Here is a 22936-nt window from a genome sequence, read left to right as displayed (position 1 = left end):
AAAATAAAGCTTATATACCTTTAAAATTGAAATAATGCTTTTAATTTTTTTCTGTATTAGACAAGGTTTCAACAAAAAAAATACTTTTTATTAAATTTAAATATTGATTTTGCAGAATTGCACAATTATTCTTTAACATGAGCTTTTAATCTGATAAAAAGAGTTATTTTTATTTAATTTTCCATCGTTACTCGTAACTGATTCATAATCTTAATTTTTACGTCTTTTAAAAAATTACGATTAATAATATTCAATTAAGTAAAAACATCATAAACACATAACAAAGTTACTTTTTAACTAAGAAAATTAAAATAAAATATTAAAAACTAGGTTTTGTTTTTAAATTCTTTAAAATCCCTAAAATGCTCTAAAAATGAAAAAAAAAACCATAAAATTGTAAACATTAAAAAAATACAATAATAACTTTAAATATTGAAATAAAATCATCATTAAAGCACAGTATAGTATTAATACGATTGGTTTTTCATCAACTTCTTTGTTGATGTTGTTTTTTTTTCTTTTTTCTTTTTTATTCGTGACCATTTGTTGCCAGCTGGGATTTATCTATCTTGCTCTCTCCCTCTCTCTTGTAACGAATGACAGAAAAATCCATATAATTATATAAAAATTATTGTTTGCATAGTGAAAATAAAAAAATCAAGCAATTGGGTATCGCTCATCTGTAGAGTAAATGTGGAGTGGACCTCTGTAATGGATATATTACATTTGAATTTAATGATATACCATCATATACAAAAAATAATTCTGAGTGGAATATGGTCTGTCATATTATAAATATTAGCAAATATATTTCATTATATTATGTTCTTTGGTATTTTTATTAAAGTAATTTATTTTTACTGTTAGTATTACAGTAAGTTAATTTAATGCAAAAACATTACATTTATTATACTATACGTATAGGTATTCAATTATTAAAATAATATACATATATTAATATTTTATACCATGGTTATTATTGTTATTAACTTTTTAGTTAATACTATTTTGCCACAAAACAATGTAAATAGAACCATAGTAAAACCTATAAAACATTAACTACATTATAGAACTATAAATAGGAAATATCTTAAAATTAATCTATATACTGCTCCATTCATCTCAGTCATATACCAGTATACAACATCCCCTTTCACTTACAATAATTTAATTATTTTTTATTTGAATACCAAAATATTCATTAGATATAATTTATATGGCAAAACAACGTTTGCCGAGTCAGCTTGTATATATATATATATATATATTGAAAATTTAATTGCGTATAGTTTAGTTCTTTAGAAATATAAAAATTTTAAATCCATGTTAATAAAGTTTATTGAATCATAAAAAAATAATTAACATCGTAAAAATATGTATTTTTATCCTAATTTTAACTCCAAATATCTTTAAATAGTTATGTTTGTTTAATTTTTAGATTTTTCGGCTCCAAAATGAGCTACGTATGAGGAAAATTAGGTTAAATAATAAGAATTTAAGATTTGAATATATCGTCTACTACAAAATACTCATTGTTTGTAAATTATCATTATGTTGACAAATCTTCTCAAAATTTGAAATTCATCGATTTATGATTTATATAAAAAACTATTTTGTCTACGTATTTTTATTATAATTATACAGATATAAGAAAAACTTATATGTGATTTTGTAATCGATTTTCAAAAATTTAGATTTAATGAATGATAATTATTTATTAAATATCTGAACTGCAAATGTTCATAAAAAATTAATTTAATTTTTCGGTAGAAATTTTTCAAAGTCCCAACTAGATCTCCAATTTTTATCAAAAATCATCATCAAAGTTATAATTGAAGCATTTTAACTGTTTCAAAATAAAATCGCAAATATTATATATACAAAAATAAATATCATTGTATACCTATCCAATGTATTTATTGTTTTGTTTAGATTCTAAGTCACATTTGCCTTTCATTTGTATCATTAAAAAGTGTCAAAAAAAAAAAGATTCGGTTCAATTGGTTATGATTATGATAATATTTAAATTAAGCGATCTCTGGTGTTAAGGAAATTAGCCAGTATGTTGAACACAGATTATCATTATTTATTAGTATGACTATACAATCTTAACGTTTGATATAGTTGTAGTTGTGATGTTGCATCATCTTTCAGTTGCGTATATTACATTACATTATAACTATCATTTAATTAAAATACGTACATAAGTACGATGTTATTTCAAGTACTATAATCTATAAAATTACAGTAAGGCTATTTTTATATATTTATGTATATATGCGGACAATTATAATGCATTTGTCATATTAAATACAGTTAATTTTATTCATATAACTTGCTACAGGGCTGTGTAGATACATTTCATTTGTTATCGATAAACTAGGATGTGATATACGTTTTACAAACTTGTACAATCGAGAGACTAACACGAATTGATTTATTTATTATTATGTACTTCGTTTGCCTATTATATAAAACTCTTGAAACGTAGTACGTGTTTCTGCCATCAATTAATTGAACATTACTTCAATTAGTTATTTCATTTATAAATCTGATTATTTATTATTTTAAGTCTTAATCTTAATACAGGTTTATATATATATATATAGATTATGCAATTTATGTTTATAAAAATTAAATATAACTTAAAATGTAATCAAACTTAAATGTTCAGCAATGCATTTAAAAAATCACAGTGGTTGTTTTGTTTTTTATATTAGGTATAATAGAGTTGATTATATTAAATATAACATAATATTATGTTAATGAATAAATTAAAAAATATAGTTAGTAATTGTAAGTAATCAGGTTTAAATAATTTATTTTATAATATTTTAGTACTTAATTATTGATAGACAGTGTCTTCCTTTTGTTTACTATTTTCGTATCTTTAATTTTCCATTGCGTAAATTGTTTATATTATTTTTTTTTTTATATTCTGAGTATATTTTATAATGCATGTAACTATATATCTATATACTGTAATTTTTCAATGCAAAAGATTGAGATCTTGTCTTAGCAACATTTTTGAATTTTTAAATATACTTATTATTTCTATTTTTAAAGAAAAAATTCACTAGCTTGTATTAAATGTATACAACAACTTACTGGACCAAATGAGTTTTAATGTAAAAACATTCGATCTTATAAGTATATTAATGGTATGGCTTATTAATAATATGCGTCACAACGTTAGCTAATATATTATTAGATATATGGGACTCATATGTTATGGGTGCATACTAGTTGCCTTCCGAAGTAAAAAAGGTCAATAATTTGTGCACAAATTGCCTTCTGATTATATACGAGTTGCCTCCCAACGTACCCTAAATTTTATCGTAAACAAAAAGGGTTTAGTACTAGTTGCCTCCTAATGGGTCGGTAATAAATGTATAAGAGTGGTTCCAAACATTTTCAAACATAATTTATCAATACAAGTTTGTAACTTCGAATTCATAATTTATGACTTTGTTATAATTGATATCTGATACAATTGAACCAATATATGACTAAACATTAAGATTACTTACTATTTTTGTAATGCTAAGTCGCTAAGATATAATTCAAATTAGTCTTGAGTCAGACTATAGTAAATAATTGAAGGTATCGTAAGTGACTGAAAATAATTTAGTTGATTTCCAACACTCATTCTTGTTGTACGATTTTATTTTTACAGATAATTAGGCAGTTTTAAAATTGTTATTTAATAAATAACTAAAGGTTCTAAATTTAATTTCCAAAAGAAGAAAGTAGCAAAGTAATATTATACGAAATTAAGTTGAACCATAATAATCATAAATCATTATTTGAATAAGTAGTTTATAGAAAAAAAATAAGTAATTCTTTAAAAAGAAAAAAAATGTTCTGAATTAAAACATCAGCTGGTTTTGTTAGCTTACTGTGACCTAAAAGTTAAAACTAATATCTTTAGTGAAAATAAAACATTAAAAAAATTTATAATTATAACGCGGCTGTATTATATTGAAGTTTATGAACCACTTCTTAATTTTATATGATAGACAACTAGTGTGAAAATTCTTGGGAGGCAACTAATATATAATTACGAAATATCTGAAAAACGGAGGAAATTAATATGCACTAAGATTTACCTAAAAAAACAGTTGTCAATAATTGAATATACTTAAATTGTATTTTAATGTTAAAATATCTGTGCTTTGACCATAATGTTTAAAGAATATTCCGGTAAAAGTAAATTTTCTATACCTATATATTCAACATACATAAACTAGAATATTTTTATCAATCTCACGTGCACGTGAGAATCGTAAATAATACGGAATTGATTTACCGTAGTCATATTTTGCACCTATTTAGATTCGATTTACCCACCAATAAAAGTAAACACAAATTTAAAAATCCTACCCACGTAGTAGTAGTTGGATTATCTATTCTTTTATCACTTAATTCTATTCTTATTCACTAAGGATCTCAGATGTACAAACAGAATACCTGTAGATGAAGTGTATAATAATCTTATCTCTTAATACAGTATATGATAGTTGAAATTATAATGTAATTTATATTATTATAGTTCTGTACAATAATAATTTCCAATAAACCTTATTGGAATGATCGGAGTGTTAAATTTGTTTGATTAGTAATTAGTATATAAATTTTTGTTAATTACCTAGCTATTAAATATGTTAAAATTACATTTTATCCTGAAACCAAAAATAAAGTATGATGAAGAAATGAAAGATTATAATTTTGTTGAATTATTTTAATAAATAATTAAATAAATTATTAAGTTGCACATTACACGATTACACAAATGTTACTTCATTATTAAACTTTTTATGGAATTAAATATTATAAATTAGCAATAAAATTAGTTTTATATTTTATAGCTTAAAGTTAAAATAATATTAACAAATATAAAAATCTGAAGAATGAGTTTTATGTATAACTTACAATTATGTTGTTTTCTAATCTAGGTCATAAAGTTGATTTCTAGGCAACTATCATAATTTTAAAAACTAATGATGGCTCGTGTTTAATAAATTATTTTTTATTTAATAATTGATTATTAAATTTATTTAAATAAATGTTAATTCTAGAACAAACAACAAATGGCAAATGCATAAACAATAATATATTATTGATAATCAAAAATAAATTTATCTTTATTTTATTTTTATTTTTGTAACCGTTTTAAAATTTGTATGTACAAGTATAATTGTGTAAGACAAAAAAAAAAAATAAAAAAAATACAACAATTAGTTTGGATATAAAAGAAATTGAATAAAAATATATTTCATGAAACCTAATAAATTATCATATATGAGAATTATACTAAATGCACAATATAGAAATATGTTTATATTTTTATTTTAAAATAAAATGCTATTATAATATAATCATTTATTTTTCTAAAGATGTTACATAATACTCATATATACTCGTACGTCTACAACAAATTATTCAATGTTACTTGAATGCATGCGTATAATTAGAAGTTATTCAATCTATACTTGCATAATTCAAGTGCATTATATCTCCTCAATATATAAATATTAATATACGATAAATTATAAACAACTTTAAATTATGATAATTAAAAACACTGTGCTTACCATGTTTCTATAATAACTTAATATTACGCATCGCAAGCACAATATGTACAACTTCCAGGTGCTATTATTCATTTGAAACTAAATAATATTTTTTAATGATTAATGTCAAGAAACATTAACATTTTTTTTTTTTTATTATTATTATTCGTTATGTATACAACATATTATATAATATAGCTTTAATAAAGTCTCCTGTTCTGGTTGGACTTTGACGAAGCTTTTGTGTGGTAGTAAATTGATTAAAAAGTATCAATTAGTAATAAAATAGCGTTATTCTAAAAGGCAACAAATCAGTGACAAAAAAAAAATATATATTAATCTACTAACTACCTTAGAACATAAAAAGTTTTTGAAAACATTATTATTTTGAATGATCATAATTATTATACTTATTTAAAAATATCAATATTTTTACAGCTAGAAATAATATTATAGAACTATATACAATATAATGTACATTATAGTATTAAAAATATTACGTTCGAGTACTTGCTATAGTATATTAAGTTTATGACATCGAATTTTAGGGTAGATTTACATAAAATGGTCAACGCGATTATAGTTATAATTAGCATTTTAAAACGGATACGTACGTAGTGTTTTCCTCTATGCTATGGATGATAGTTACCTTAATGCAGTCGTCACGCATTCTTATACACATACGCATTGTTAATATATTTTTTTTACTTAGCTTCAGCAATGACCATACACTAGATAAACTGTTTATAATATAAAATATATTCAGCTTAAGTGAGCATGGCATTATTCATATTTTTAAAATTGTAACTTATCTTAATATATTTTATTAGTTGAAATTGCTTACATTAACTAACTTAAATACAATTATATAGTTTTATAAAATTTTATTTTATTTTTTTTCGTATTCCATTTTAGGTAAGCTAAATTAACCTTAATAACGTAATTATAATAAAAAAATAATGGCAACTTAGTTTAATAAGTTGAAAAAAAATGTAGTTTAATTTCATATCATTATTATTAAGTGGGTGTTGTGAATTTGTAGGGTTAAAGCAATATAAAATAATTAAAATATAAATGTATTTATATGTATGTATTTTTTTGTTATAAAAGCAAACGATATGTTTAATTTAACTAAAAAGAAAAATTAGCTTATATTTTATCTATTCAGTCTTTTTTTTTTTATGTCCACCCACTATTAGACCTTTCTTATGTCAAGTGATCTGTATTAAAAGATCTATTTTTTTTTTTTTTTTATGCTGTAAAGTACATATGCAATTTAAAATAATAATAATATGTATTATTTTCGTGATTTTATTTAAGTATAAGGAGCATCTGCATTTTTTTGTATCATTGTGTTAGTGTATTATGAAGTATAAAATAACTAATAGATATTTATTAATTTAGATAGCTATAATATCTCAATTATAAAACTTAAAATATTTTCTGTTTTTATTATTATTTAAAAAAAAAAAAAACTACAGAATATATTCAAGTTATTTGTTAAGAAAATAAATTAAAACAGTTTATAGAATCAACTTTCTTTAAAATAGTTGTTAAATGGCGTTTTTATTAAATTATGCGGGAAATATAAAGACCATTGTTGATAATTACTAATTAGTACCTTAAACATCAAATGTTACAATAAATTGTTATAAATTATTATTAATTATTTCAGATATTTTGTTCAAAGTATATCATTTTTCCGAATATGGGAAGACCATGTTTACTTTCATATGAATGGATTTTATTGTATTTTTTCCTTTGTTATTCTCTTTCACGCATGAATAGTTCAAAGGAAAACGGTCAACATAAATTTGGATTTCAGCTTGCGTAAAGTTATACATGGATGTACTATTATGGATAATTTTTTTTTATTGTGTGTGCTCACATTCTAGGATTTCAAAAGTGTTTTGAATCATCTATTCTTTTGGTCATATAAAGCAACAATAAAATCGATATCATGTGAGATGAAAAATTTACGTTTTGAAGAGTAGCAGTGTAAAATTCAATAATAATTATATTAAAAATTTAACAACATCGATAAATCATCATCAGAACTCAATTATAATATAATATATATATATTAATGAGCTCTTTAATATATTACGAATTTATAACGTAACATATTGTAATACTTACATCAAACTCCTATTTTAAATATTTTTTTTTGCCATTTTGTTTAGTTTCTGGGTGTTTTAAATCAATCGTAATGAGATGTTATGCTGTTATTTTAATCTATTATTGATAAAGGTTGAGTATTAAATGAAAGCAGCTTAAATTATTGGACATTTAGCGATATAATATAGCTAAAATAGGATGAAAAAAATGTTACTTTTTATATTTTGTAGCTATAATATTTAATATAACCTTTATAATCTATAGACCAATATTTTATAAGACCTATTTAAGACATATAATTTTATTATATCTGTATACTTTCATTCTAATAATGGGGTATTGGGATATTATACATGATATACGGTTTTATTATTTAAACAGATCAGCGTTGACCCATTACTAGGACACATCTGCCTGATATTTTACCTAGTTTTAAGGAGTATTTTGATAATAAAAATTAGTTGTATGTAAATATAATATAATTATAGCATTCAGTGCGTTCGCTATAATCAATATAGGTTAAGTAATAAATAGCAGTACATCTCAAATCACCATGCATTACAAACAAATCGAATCTAAACGTATTTGCAATTTTATCTAAATTTATCCTGGTACAAAGAAAAATCAAAACTAAATCGTTTTGCTTACCTTTTTGTAATAATGGAATGATTCAAGTGTATTTACATGTTTAGTTTTATATCCGTTGATAAAAAGAAACCAATAAAATTGTCAGCAAAAAAATCGCCAAATTACTTTATGAACATGATAATCTTTTATGATTTCAATAACACGTTAATGTACATAATTATTAAAGTATGTAATATAAAACCTATCTGTCCATAACAGTGTCATAACTGTCACAACTATGGACACATTTCTATCTATCTAATAATACTTCTTACCGTGTCAAGATGTGTTTAAAAAGATAATATTTTAAACCACTGTGCAAAAGATAAAAGCAGTCAAGCCTAGTCCATAACCTTCCGAGTGAGTGTTTATATACATTCAAATTCAAGTGATGTTTAAACTATAAATCTCTTTACGAGCACTGAATCATCAATAAGCATCTTAATCTTTATAAAAAAATAAACCATGTTTTTTTTTTTTGTTTACTGCACCAATCATATCAATGCATGCTTGTGTTGCAAATAAATCTTATCTTAAATTATGTTCTTTAGATAGCTACAAATAATTAATTAATATTTTAATTAGAAAAAAAACAGTTATTAACAACCACTTACTAGTATTTTTTATTGAATTATAGAAAATTAAATATTTAAATCACACATTTAAGTTTAATAGATATGTATTACTAAATATTTCATCAAAAAATGGATAGCAATTATTTTATAGGTTACAATGTTATTTAATGTTATTTAATTTAACTGCACTATATAAAGTTGAGGTTAAAGTGTATTTAATTTATTCCTTACAAACTGTCGACCACTTTGCGTTTAATAAAACTGACTTTCTTCAAGTTTACTTGAATATAAGTATTTCAAAATGTACTCTAGCCTTTCTACTTCACGAAAAAAAAATACTGTTTTTGACTGATTTACTGTAAAAGTTTAGTTTCTAGAGTGCTACGATCACCACTTGCATTACACTATTTGTGTATAGGTATATATATATATATAATGTATATATAATAGAACCTAACTTAATCTGTACACATGTGTAATGGTATCCATCTAGGTTGGAACGCGTGTCCATGAGCGCTATTGGTTTGAAAGGGGAGTTTGTTTACGACGTAAACTTTTAATGATATGAAATGTAAGACGCGGAGGATTACGGAAAGAAAAGAAACGAATACGATGTTCGACAATTTGACTTGTCAATAAAATATTGTTTACCCTTCAATAGTTCTGAATAACAACAGTATATGGTCTTATCCGACTATTTTTATTTTTAAATACAATCCAACGGATGTTTATGTTAGGATAAAGGCTGCTTGAATAATGTTTTCACTGTGCTCAATATACAGTATGTTTCACATTCACCAAATATATTCATCACTTTTTATAAATTCAATAATACCTAATAATTAAAAATTGAACATTAATTATATTGCTTTAAAAATGTTTAACATAAGATAAATGATAAATAAAATACTTAGTCTATAATTTATTAAATTGAGAAAACTATTAATAATAATTGGTATAATTTATATAAATCAACATAATTTCAAATTAATCATAGCAATCATATTATCTCCTAAACCTAGTATAATGTATTCGGGACTAAGTAGATGTTAGTTAAATTAATTTTAAGTTATTTAAATTATAACTGGTTATAATTTTTATCATAATTTTAAGTACAAAATAAATTTTTATAAAACTCAAAATTTTTTTTTTAATAGGTCATAATTAGACAATATTAATATAATTATTTTTTTTTAAATGTCAATAGTCATTATTGACTGCTATTTATTTCTTTGTACATGGTTTAAACTTTATTGTTCGATCATAATTGTGTTATTCCATACATTGACTTAGTACTTATGTTTCAGAATTTAATAATAAAAATAATATAATACATTTTACAAATAAAAAATGTTTTATTTTATAGTATGATAAATTGGTAGTTATGCTTTTTAAGTGTATTCTCCCTGTTTCAGTGTGTTATACAATAATTCAAATATTCAGTGTTTTACAATACTGGTATCCATATTTTGAGTCAACATACTAATGAGTACCTACATATTTAAAAAAAAAAACAGAATTCTTCAAGGGATCTCATTGTTAGTAACTATCTTCTTATTAGCAATTAATGATATAATCGACACAATAGAGACAATTGTAATAACTAATCTTTTTACAGATGAATTAAATTTTAATTAGAAGCCAAAATATAAACATTATACATTACTATCTGTAAAAAGTTATTGAAAATCTTACAAGGTGGTCAAACAATACCGGTTTCAATTTTTCAGTAAAAAATTCCAATAAATAATGTTCTCAAAAAAGAATTCAAGAAATTCCTCTGTTGAAAATAGACAACAAACAAATCCCACATAAATATAAAATAAAAATTATCGAAATTATATTTGATTCTAAACTTAGTTAGATATCTCACTTAAAATCTTCTAAAACATCAATACCATAGAAACTAAACATTATAAAAACCTTCGCAAACACAGCAAGGGTGGAAACATCTTCTCATTAATTAATATTTATAGAGCACTTATTAGATCTAAAGTCGAATATGGTTCAATAGTATTTAGAACTACCAACCAAAAACACTAAAAAATAAACGATACACCACTAAATAAGAGTATACCACTTGTGACCAGCCTCATCGAGAGGAGTTAGAAAACCTTAACTAATGAATTTCTACCTGTAACTTAATAGGATTTTTATTTTTAATTGTGTACATTTATTTGTTTGTTTTTATTTATAAGTTTAAAACAAAATAAATAACAAATATGGTTCATATACAGAATGGTTAATATAATTATTTATTTATACAATTGATATTCATGTAATACATTGTATCATAGATAATAGCTATAGAAAATATCAATGTGTAATTTAAATATTCATTAAACACTGTAAATATTATTAAATTTATTTGATTAACCATAAAATATATTAATATTTTATTTTAAGTAAAGTATAGATATACCAAAAGTACCTTGCATTGCTTTTATTTAACCTTATATTTATACATATACATATATGTTTACAAAAAATTATAAAAAACCATTTTATTTCAGATGGCAACTACTTTAACCGTTGCCGGAATGTGTTGGGCGACATTATCATTAGCAGCATCATTCCTGTGCAGTTTTGGATTCTATTTACCATTTTGGATACAGGTTGGATGATAAAATTATTTTCATTTTTTTTTTCTTTTTAATTCATATTATAATATTGTGTTACGTTTATGATATTATACACTTTATAAATTATAACACTAACTTATATTTTAATTAAAACGTTTATTTATAAATTTTATTAGTACCTACTTACTCTTTATTTCATTATGTTTAACACGTGTGGCATGACTTTATAAACATTTAAGTTTTTAAAGTTTATAGTTAAAAATCTCAAAATGTTAAATTAAGAGACAGTATAATAGATAGTCATCTATTTTTTTTAATATAAGCGCAGAATAATTATGTAATTTTTTTTTTTTTAAATTTGAAAATTTATGATATTAAATAATGAATTTAAAAAAAAATGTTTGGTTTATTTAATTTAATTAAAATACGTTTAAATCAAATTATAAAGTAATCATAATTTACTATAAATATAACTAAATACAGTCCAGCAAATTTTGGATTAATAAAATAAAAGTATTTAGTATCTAAAATTATAAAAATCAAACCGAATAGCTTAAGTATAATAATTATTGTTTTTAAATGTATGAATAAATATAATAATTATTAATTAAATGTTCTAACTTCTAAGTAATATATTTTGTATAATTGTATTTAAAATAAATGCAATTGTAAAACATATTTCACTTTTAAATGTATACAGAGTAGATAATACGAAATTTTCGGAGAGTTTCAACTTCCTAACACTTATTTTTGTTGATAAAAAAAAAAAAATAGTAAAAAAAAATACATATGTAAAAAAAAAAACGATAGTTTTTTAGTATGAAATAGAGCACAGTGTTTACTTTTCATATTACAAGTTAGGTATGTTTGAATGTCTTGGTGATGATTAACTATATCAATAAGTTAGTACTTTTATAATTTTTTTTTTCTCAGTTTTTAGATAAAATGTATCAATTTATTTATTCTGATTAAAAATAACACATTTAGTTTATCGACTGAACTTGTATTTTTAAGCTATGTAAATATAACGAGAGTAATCCTAAGGTCTCAAGATTTTGTAGAAATTTTCAGGTTTATGGAAACATTGACTTAAGAAGTTGTAAATAAATTTATCAATGTAATTGTTACATAAATAATGTATACCTATATTTTATATGAATCTATAGTATACCTAAATAAATGTTTTTTTCTACCATCTGACCGTAAAATTATTGTGAGACGTGAGTAAGTTTTGTTTATACTTTTTTTGGTAACATCATTTATATTTCATATTTTCTTGAACTATAAATTGTAATTTTAAGGTAATTTATCAATGTTTATGTTACTTGTTTATTTTTGTGACTGTTTTGATATAATTATTATTACCGTAGGTAAAAGAATCATAAAAAGACAAAATAAAATACATTTTTTCACTGAAATATCCATAAATATTAATATAAATCAATTTCCATTCAATATTGGATAGTAGAAAATTCCAAGCAAATAATAAACAATAAATATTAATTCTAATGTATTATACAGGTTGGAAAATATTTATTTATTCTGAGTGTGGAGGGTTGAATTGAAAATGATAGATTCATTTTGAATTCGAATGTCCAATGGGAATATAAATTACTGAATGCTTGAAACACAAATGACAATTTAACGAGAATATTTCATGATATTTATATTTTTCCTTTTCTACATTAATGTTCACAAATATTCTATAGTAATTTTCACCATTTTCTTGCATTCCATAACAAATGATTTATCTTCTTGCCTCTTGCTGAACATAATAACCAGAAATGAAATGCTGAAAATTCCTCTATATTTGAAATAAATATGATCATACCTTCAAAATATGTTCTTCGATTGAGATTCTATGTAACGTGTTAACAATATGGGTTCATTTTCCAATATTTGTTAAATTTATTACATGATATTGTGTAATGGAGTTTGATGAAAATGTAGTGTCGCTATCCATATATATTAGTTCATTTATAAGCTGAAAAGTATATCTCGTCTCAGTTTCTTCGTCAAAGAGCTTTTCTTTGAATTATATCCGGATACTTCTATCTTAAAATCAACTTCTTTAATCTATCTTTTAGACTCAAGTATATTATATAAAACAAAAAATTAGATTTTTGTAAGGCACAAAAAAAGTTTTCTAATTGGGATGTATTATGTAAAAGTATTGAATAAAAAACTTAATCTTACTGGGATTTACCTATAATAATATTAGCGTGTATTATGGTTGTAGCCTTAATTATTTTCTCTTGGTTATCATTCATTGTTAAACAAAGTGCAGGTTTATCATTATCAATATGTAAAATAATATTTGATAAAGTACAACAATATTGCATTTTTGTTGTTTAAAAATTTAAATATATTATAATTTATTTTTTAAATTTAATATTGTTTAATTAATTACTTTCGACTTTATAAATTTAAACTTATTTTTCTATTCATAATAAATTTACCATTTTCATAATTATAAACGATCAATAATATTTATTATTGAACATTAATAAGATTTATTAATGTCCATTAATTTTTTTTATATGAACTTTTCTATAACTATTTTTAATCTCATAATTTCGGAAACTAGACTTTTAAATTCATTAAATTTGACAAGAATTCTATTACTACAATTAATTCATACCTGTTGAACAATGTTTATAATATATAAAATTGTAAGTTAAACTGTCGCTAGCAATAGGGGTAATTAATGATCGATATTTTTATGTATAATTCTAATATATAGAATTCCTTTTCTGCGTATTAATCATTAGTATGTTATTACCGACCATTATCATACACTTTCAGTTTCCTAGCTGTAAAAGCATATATAACGCAAAATACGAGATGAGTGTTCCATCTTTGAAGTAATTTCAGCTAAGAAATGTGCGTAGTATTGTCGAACAAATATGTAGTTATTTTGTATGCATACGCGATGTATCAGTCATTATTCAAATATCCAAAAACTGCAATACCATGAATACTTGATTGTTTATTATTTTAATTATTATTATTATTATTTTTTTGTCCTCAAACGATTTTCATGAAATTTATAACGCTTTGACTGGGGCAACGAGAGTATAAAAAACAACGTTTTACTTGAATTACCCTCGTGTAAAGCAGACCGTGAGTAATCGTTTGGTTTCAAGTACCAGTTTTCCCCTCGTGCAGCTTTTTTGTATGTGCTTACTATCGAGTTTAAATTTTTTATCGTTTATTGGGAAATGCAAATAATATTCGGAAAGAAAGTTAAGCAACTTTAATACAATTAATTTTTTATCTCAAACACAGTAGGTATGATCAGCAATGTTGAATTAATGTTTTACTTGACTTCATGCATTATACTACTTGTATTCAAAAGGAACCGTTTCTTTTTAATTTATAACAGGAAAACGTTAAACATAAAAATGAATTTAATTTGGGATAAAAATAGTACAGTCAATAAAAATCTAAGTGAGCTAAATCGAATGAATATAATTTAAAATTAATTATATTACAACACGTATACTTATGATTTACTATAAAATATTAATGCTTAAACCAGTTATTTTATTAACGCTGTTAAAAACTAAATAATGAACAGCATATGTTAATAATTTACTTTATACGTGGAATTTTATTATTAAATTGCTTTTAAATAAATATAGTGTGGAATAAAATAATTATATCATTAACTGTATGTATCTTACTTAATCAATAAATCGTTATTCTTTACTTAATACTTTTAAAGTAGACAATGGAGATATTTTAAGTCATAGTTTTAAAACAATTCAAAGGAATCATACTTAAAAATATTTTTTTGTTAACTAGGTACTCATCTCATTTATCATTATTCACAATACTATCAGCTAGTATAAAACCAAGTATGATTTTTTATTTTCATAAAGTTTATATGGTTTATATCATTATACATATACTCGTATTTAAAATAAATAATGTTCTACAAACAATTAAAATAAAATAATTTAATATTTTTTTTTCACTTAAATATTGTATAATATATAGAGTTATAAAAAAAAAAAAATAATATATAATTTTTTTAAAGTTAATACATTTTTATATAAGACCTTTTCAATGTAAATAATTTGATATTGAACATTATAAACTTTAAAATGAAAAAGTAGCTAAAGGATTTATTTTAAGTGTATCTTAAATACTAGTGATGATTCATGAGTATTTTTGAAGTAAAATAATATTTTAGTAGTTAAGCAATTTGATTTTTGTTTAAACAATTATTTTAACACTATAACCAAAAATATTAATTATAATTTATTATGTTACATATTATCATTACTCAAAAAAATATGACTAAATAATTGGATTGTGAACTACTTGTGGTTTAATAATAGTTGTGTTTATACTTCTTTAGAATATTTTATTAAGACAAATTATAACTATGGTTAATTTCACAGTTATATGCGGCTTGCCAAATGTATTAAATTATTTTTAAGAATCGCAAAATTAATCAATTAACCAAAAAATTTAAAATTTAAGAAAAACACATGGCATTTTTTCTTAACACTTTTGATATATTTCAAATTATTCCGTTGCTTTTGGTACCAATAATATCTTATTATAAACAATAGACCATTACGTACATTTCTTTCAAATTTTACCACGTTAAAATATTCTCCTTTCACAACTCATGGCTATTGGTACTACACAAATAATATATTCAACGGTTAAAAACTATTTATTAACCATTACTTACTTATTACTATAACATAATTTCTCATAAAAATAATTATATCTACATGTATAGTTTTAATATTGTTCTTCAATGTTATATTAATTTATGCTAAAATCACATATTTTATAACTATTTTTTTATTATTATTATTTTTATTTTTATTATTTTTATTATTATTATATTATTATTATTATTATTATTATTATTATTATTATCATTAATTATTTTTATTATCCACTATTATTATTTAAATTTAATATTAATAGTAATAATAATGATATTATAATTTATTTTTGTATTTTTAATTAAATTAATAATTTCAAAGTAAATAATTATATGAAATAAAAAAAAATTAACTAAGAACTTAATTAATACATATTTTATGCTTTTGTATATAATACTCAAAAAAAATCATCAGGTGTATGACAGACACTTATTTCAACCACGTTCAAAATCATACAATGAATGGCTCAATGTAGGTACGAATATCCAACTTAATTTTTAATTTATTATTTTTTTAGTTTGATCCTGAAATAGTCTTAATTTTTTTATAAGTGAAAGATACCATCTAAAGGACGTAAAATAATTGTTCAAGGAAATTTTTAAACTCGAAAAGTGTTTTTGACGGCTATTGTGTAGGTGACATAACGTTTTGAGAGCATATTAACACATCGGTAAGATATCGTATTCACTTATAGCAGCGTATCCGGCTTTTCTTGTTTTCCTTATTTTCTTTGACTAATTTGAAAAATTTCAGGTGAAAACCGCGTTTCGTTCATCCCACGGGAATGAGTTATATACATTTTCCATGCAGCTGGTATAGGTATATGCGTAGATATTCATGTAGTTTATATATCGCTGCATCCAGTCATCAGACGACACGATGATATGTACCGACGTTATACTGGATTGGTGTTTTTTCTTTATATATAAATTAACTGTGACAAAACATTTCTCTAGGGGCACGACATGCGCACAAAGCTCTGCCAAATAATCGTCATGGTGAAAAAATAATGAGGCGACAGGTTTGAGAGTTGATGTGTAACGCTCACTTCCAAAAAGTCCTGCTGTCACACGAATAGAAAATGAATACATCTCTATTGTGCCGATGACGCCAGCGAGGCAGACAAAAGTGATTTTAGAAGAAAGAAATATACGATATTATTATCTTGAGAACGAGTATCGTTCCAATGCAATAAGCTTCTTTCCTATGATGACAGACATAATAGAGACGGATATATGAACTAGAGGTAAACTTTGAATTAGGTGCTTACCTAAGACGACTTACTTAAAACATAAAACGAGTGTCATTGTCTACCGCTCGAATTGTTAATGACTGATTTGTGATGTAAAAATAGCGTGATAAAACTTAAACATCTTTTACTTTCAAATTAAAATTAAACGAAATGTAAGAAAAATTAAAATTAGTATTAGGATATATAATAACTGCTAGGGAATTATATCTATTGAAAATGTCTTCTATTCTTTGATCCGTATTTGATTAAAAGTTTGAAGTTTCTAATAAAATGGTTATTGGCGTACTTGTTTTCAATGTCCAATGGTGAAATTGTCAAAATTATAAATCAATTATATAAATACAAATCTCGAGTTAACAGATAATAAATCTGTTATTGAAACAGTTTGATTATTATTTTTATTGTCATTTTAATGTATGGATAGGTCTTATATATTAAATATTTCATAGACTCCAAATGGTTTATTAACTCATGGAATAATTATTATTTTTATTCGATGAATCATATAAAAATAATTATTTTTATCAACACTACAAATATTTTAAGTTTATAATTCAATAATAATTAACCCTATGAATACTTGTATATTTGGAATGCTAGTAATAACTTTGACATAGATAAAACAACAATTATCATCGTATTATTGCAGAATTTGGCATAGCTGTGACGGTAACGTTGATAGAAAATATTTTCAATATCGACTACAAAAAGGGTATACTTCGGGACTCAAATAGTATATAATAATATATACACCACATACGCAGTACAGTTATATGTTATTGTTGTTAAGATTTAGTGGCGCAGTCAGGAAATTAAAAACCCTACATCGCGGTTGTGGATATCGTTGTGGCGGGTGTATGGCTCGGGGCGCTGTTTACTTTATTTTTTTGAGATATATATATACGATTACAGACGGACGAGCCCTTCCCATATATCTAATTTTTTTATTTTATGTTATTCATACAATATATTTTCACTTTGCCGTTTACGATATTTTTATGCAGACCACGTGTTCGTTGCAAAGATTTCCCAGGGTTGTACGACGCATACAGCGCCGTAGTATTATAGGGTAAACTCGGTGGCAGCACTCGGTAACAACAAGAATTATTGCTTGTTTATACGTTGACATTTATATAAGCTATCATTTTCCGACCCCCGGCATAAATCCTCGGGACACTCGTTAAATAATTTCTTCTTTTTATTTCTCTCCCCTTCTGCAGTATGTATCTCTATATTTGTGTGCGTCTTTCTCTATATCTATTTCCCCATCGCATAGTCTCTACGCCCTTTTCACTACCATCACCCACATCAGCTATACTCACCAGCACTACACGTTTTGACCGTACAAAAGGAATACTTCTCTGGTGGTGCTGGTGCTACTGCTTTTGCTTCGAGCAAAATAGTACCCTGTGGACAAGAGCCACCCCACACAATTCTATACTCTTTGATATACACAATACAGTCATATATTTATTTGTTTTGACTCTCTAAAGACTATGCATATATATACATATATGTACACTATATATATCGTGTATGTGCATACATAAACACACACATACACACGTATTAAGATACTTTATAGTAAATGGATTTAAATGACATTGAGGGGAAAAAATGACTGTATTGTAATAGATTTTTATAACTTCGGAAGTATTGTCACCAGAGTTTAATCTTAACCGTAAATATGAACGAAAATCTACTAACTTAAGTGCTTTTGACAATCTTCTAAGTCAACCGATTTCCGTGTGTTTTCAAAAAATGACAACTCTTAAGAAAATTAAGAGATTTAGCGCTTTTGCATGTGAATTTAAATGAAAATAGTTAACTGTTATTGCTTTATAGTCTATTACTATTTACTTGGATTAAAAACATTTACTATATTTTAAAATTGTCTTTAATATTGCTACATGAAAACAAAGTTTGAATATTTAATATTTAAATATTTAGTTTATTTTCATTTTTTATTTGAAATATAATGTTAGAAAATAAAATTTAAGATCTACATTGAATTATACAATCTTATAATAAAAAAAATAATAATAATGATCATTTTGTAATGAAAATAAATTTTAAACGTTGAGAGATCTAGATTAAGATTTTTTTTATCAGATTATTATAATTTAAATAAATGCATAGACATACCTAATATACTCAAGATAAAAGTGAACCGTTCATGTGTATATCTTACAAATGTTAGCTACGTGTCTAGGCACTGTGTTAAAGGTTACAGTCATCGGTGACTGTTGTACACAGCTGTTATGTTAAGGCGGCCTATATTAGTTTTTGCGGTGTGAAATGTTTATAGATTTAAATGTGTATAGATACGAGTAGATTCATCAGCAGATTGGTTTTCTCGTAATATCATGAAAGTTGAGAGTACACAAAAATATTACCAAAATGTTTAATAATAAATTATTAGGCGTAGAGGAATCTCCAATTTTCGTAAAACTAAATAAATAGATAAGCATTTTGAAAAATCTTATTGTACAAAAATATTAACTATTCATTGGAAAATGTTTAGATTTTTATATAAACAATTATAATACTTCAAATGCTAAGCGATTATTTCCATTATATAAATTCTTTTCACAATATGTATCATTAACATTTTCAATAGAAACACTATCTAAGGCTGAATACATCGGTTTACTTGAAAAATATGCACCTATTGAACGGCGCTATATTTAGATGCATTATAAATGACTTTTATATGTATACAATTTTTTTTTTTATGCATACACTTTAAACATATAAAACTTTTCTTAATAATGTTTTAGAATTTTATCTCTTTAAATTTAATTTAGGGTATTAGAATGTGTCGCCAATATTGTATACTTAAACATTACATTCAACTATATAATAAGCGATCACTATGATTTATCCGGTAAATGCAAAATGGAATACTATATTTGACATGAATGCTTGCAGAGAACAATAATAGCACAAGTTCTTTGTTTGTTAGCACTGAGAAGTAAGGGAGGAAGCATCATTGTGATTCGGTTATTTATTGGTATCCCCTAGAATACCCTATTGGAAATCAAGCATTTGTCTTTCAAATGGGTCTGATTTTATAACAATTTCCTAGTTCTGAAGCACAATAATTATTGAATGCCTTTGATATCCAGAAATAACATATAACTATATATTAATGACAGGAAGGGGAAGTGTATCCTTATTCAATTGCTGTTGTTGTTTTTTATTCGTAATCACAAGCGTATTTGCCAAGGGCAAAATTTAATCGAATTGAAAACGATCATGTGCAAATGTTGTCAAAATCCCAATTAGAGATAATCTCTAAAATACACAACTATTGCATTACCGTCATAGAGCTTTGTGCCACTACCAGGTTATATAATTAAAGAGGTAATATCACCACGTTTGATACAATTATTGTTTAAGTTTGCTTTGCTAGATAAGACGATTTATTGTTAAGTATCATCTGTTAGCTACAAGTGGTTAGGTAGTTACTCACAGATCTCAATTCCACAACAACTAAATATATAATTTATTTAACTTAAATTCATTAGTTTTTCTACGTTATTTTTAAGAAAATTAGATAAAAAAAATTTTAAAATACATATTTATCTTAACATCTAAATTTTTTGAAACATTTTCGATCCTTATACACAAAAAAAACAAAACTTTTAGCACTTTTAAGAGTAAATAAAATGTTTACAAAAATCTTTGATTATCGGTAGATACTATTATAGTAATTAAATATTTTATTAATTAATATTTTTGTTTATCTCTCATCTCAAGTAAAATTCGTATAATCATGTAATCAATAATAATATTAATAGTTTTAAAATTCAAAATTATTTTTATAAGATTTTTGTTATATTTTTAAACATAAATAATTGATAAATCAATATTTGTAATTTACATTATTTTTAAAAAAAAATTTGAAAATTATAACTTACCTAATATTTTAACCCTCATAAATTGTTCTTGTCAAAAACTTTAGTAAATATTTTTTCTTTGAAAACCAATGCAATATACCATTAGAACGAGGTCATACTGCATAATAACAAATGGCACTCTTGGGTTTTGTTATATTTTTTAAATCATTAAATACTTTATATAATATATATATATATATTAGGGGGTGATGTTTTTCTAAAATATATACCATAAATATAAAGAATCTTTTAAGTTACCTATAAGTAATATTTTTATGTATTTATGTGATTTTAATGAAAAACATACACATCTACTCAAGTGTAATGTTTGTTCCGAATACTGTAAAATATACATAATATTTTAATGAAATTAATACAATTATTTTTATTTTTTTTTTATTTTTTTTAATATTTTTATATTTTCCTAATTAGTTATGTTATTATATATTTATTTAAAATTTAAACATAATTTAAACAAGTTGCAATAGCGAATAACTCAATGCAAAAACAAAATAATTAAAATTTAAAAATAAATTTAAAAAACCTATAAATATACAGAATATTATAATATAAAATAAAATAAAGAATAATTATTATATGATTTTATAACAATGAATTAATATTAATTTTTTTAGTTAAAAAAAAAAAAAAAAATACGAAATAATCTATGAAATATTTCTAAATATTTCAAACAACACAAATGATTCCTAAAAGAGATAGTTTTTAATATTTCTTGGAAAACAAATTAAAAAATGTTCTCATTTTTTAAAATTAAATCTTGATTATTTGTATTCGAAAAATTCAATCAATTTCCGTTAAATTTTATTAAGAATTATTGTATTTTTCATTATAAAATATAATTTGTATATACCACAAAATTAACCACCTAAAACCCTGTTATAAATATCTATTAAAATAAACTAATTATATCAAGAGATAACCAGATTATTATACTAATGACTCATTAAGGAATATAGAAATTATAATCATAGAATGTATAAAGAATTGGATAATTTTTTAATTAGATTTAAATCATTTCTGGGTTATATATTATAATGTCATGTTAAAAAAAAAAATAAATAAATAATAATAATGAAAAATGACTTTGTTTCCATTTATCTTAAATATTCAACTGTTACATTGAAAAAGTATGAAATATCCTGGTCTTAAATATTACATTCTGTAAATATACATGCAGTATATATGCCTATTGTATCTTTCCTCGTACACACTACTAAAAACTAACAATAACTATAAAATACACTCCTTTCTTAACTTTAAAAGTTGTGAAACTATTTTAATACTCAATGAAATAGGAAAATCCACTTTTTAAATGATTATATATATTAGTTACAAAGATTGGCTATCTTGCATTTTTTTTTTTTTTTTTTTTTTTTTTTTTTTTTAACACGACAAGTTAAACATTATAAAGGTAATATAAATACATTTAGTTTTTTTTTTTTTTTTAATGGTTAAATAATTCCCAAGTCTAACCTTTGGAATCTTTATCAACCTAACCTTGGCCGCTATCGAATTTTACCATAATTTATATTTAAAGATTAAAACAAGTAATCAATTTCTACTTAATTTTAGCTAAATTATTTACTTAAAAAGTG

At 23.5% G+C, this 22936-nt stretch overlaps 1 protein-coding gene across 1 annotated transcript in view; it reads left to right on the top strand.

Annotated features, from left to right (window-relative positions):
- The window catches only part of LOC112599147 (LHFPL tetraspan subfamily member 1 protein-like), a 217147-nt gene that overhangs the window by 22217 nt on the left and 171994 nt on the right, over nucleotides 1-22936 (top strand). Inside the window, exon 2 of the mRNA XM_025345924.1 lies at nucleotides 11407-11508. Coding sequence (XP_025201709.1) covers nucleotides 11407-11508 — 102 coding nt within the window. The remainder of the gene's footprint in view (nucleotides 1-11406; nucleotides 11509-22936) is intronic.

This window comes from Melanaphis sacchari, unplaced genomic scaffold (genome assembly GCF_002803265.2).
Source record: "Melanaphis sacchari strain LSU unplaced genomic scaffold, SCAv2.0 Contig4_pilon_pilon, whole genome shotgun sequence".
Taxonomy (NCBI): domain Eukaryota; kingdom Metazoa; phylum Arthropoda; class Insecta; order Hemiptera; family Aphididae; genus Melanaphis; species Melanaphis sacchari.
The sequence above is the reverse complement of the archived record's forward strand: the minus strand, read 5'-3'. Positions and strand labels throughout refer to the sequence as shown.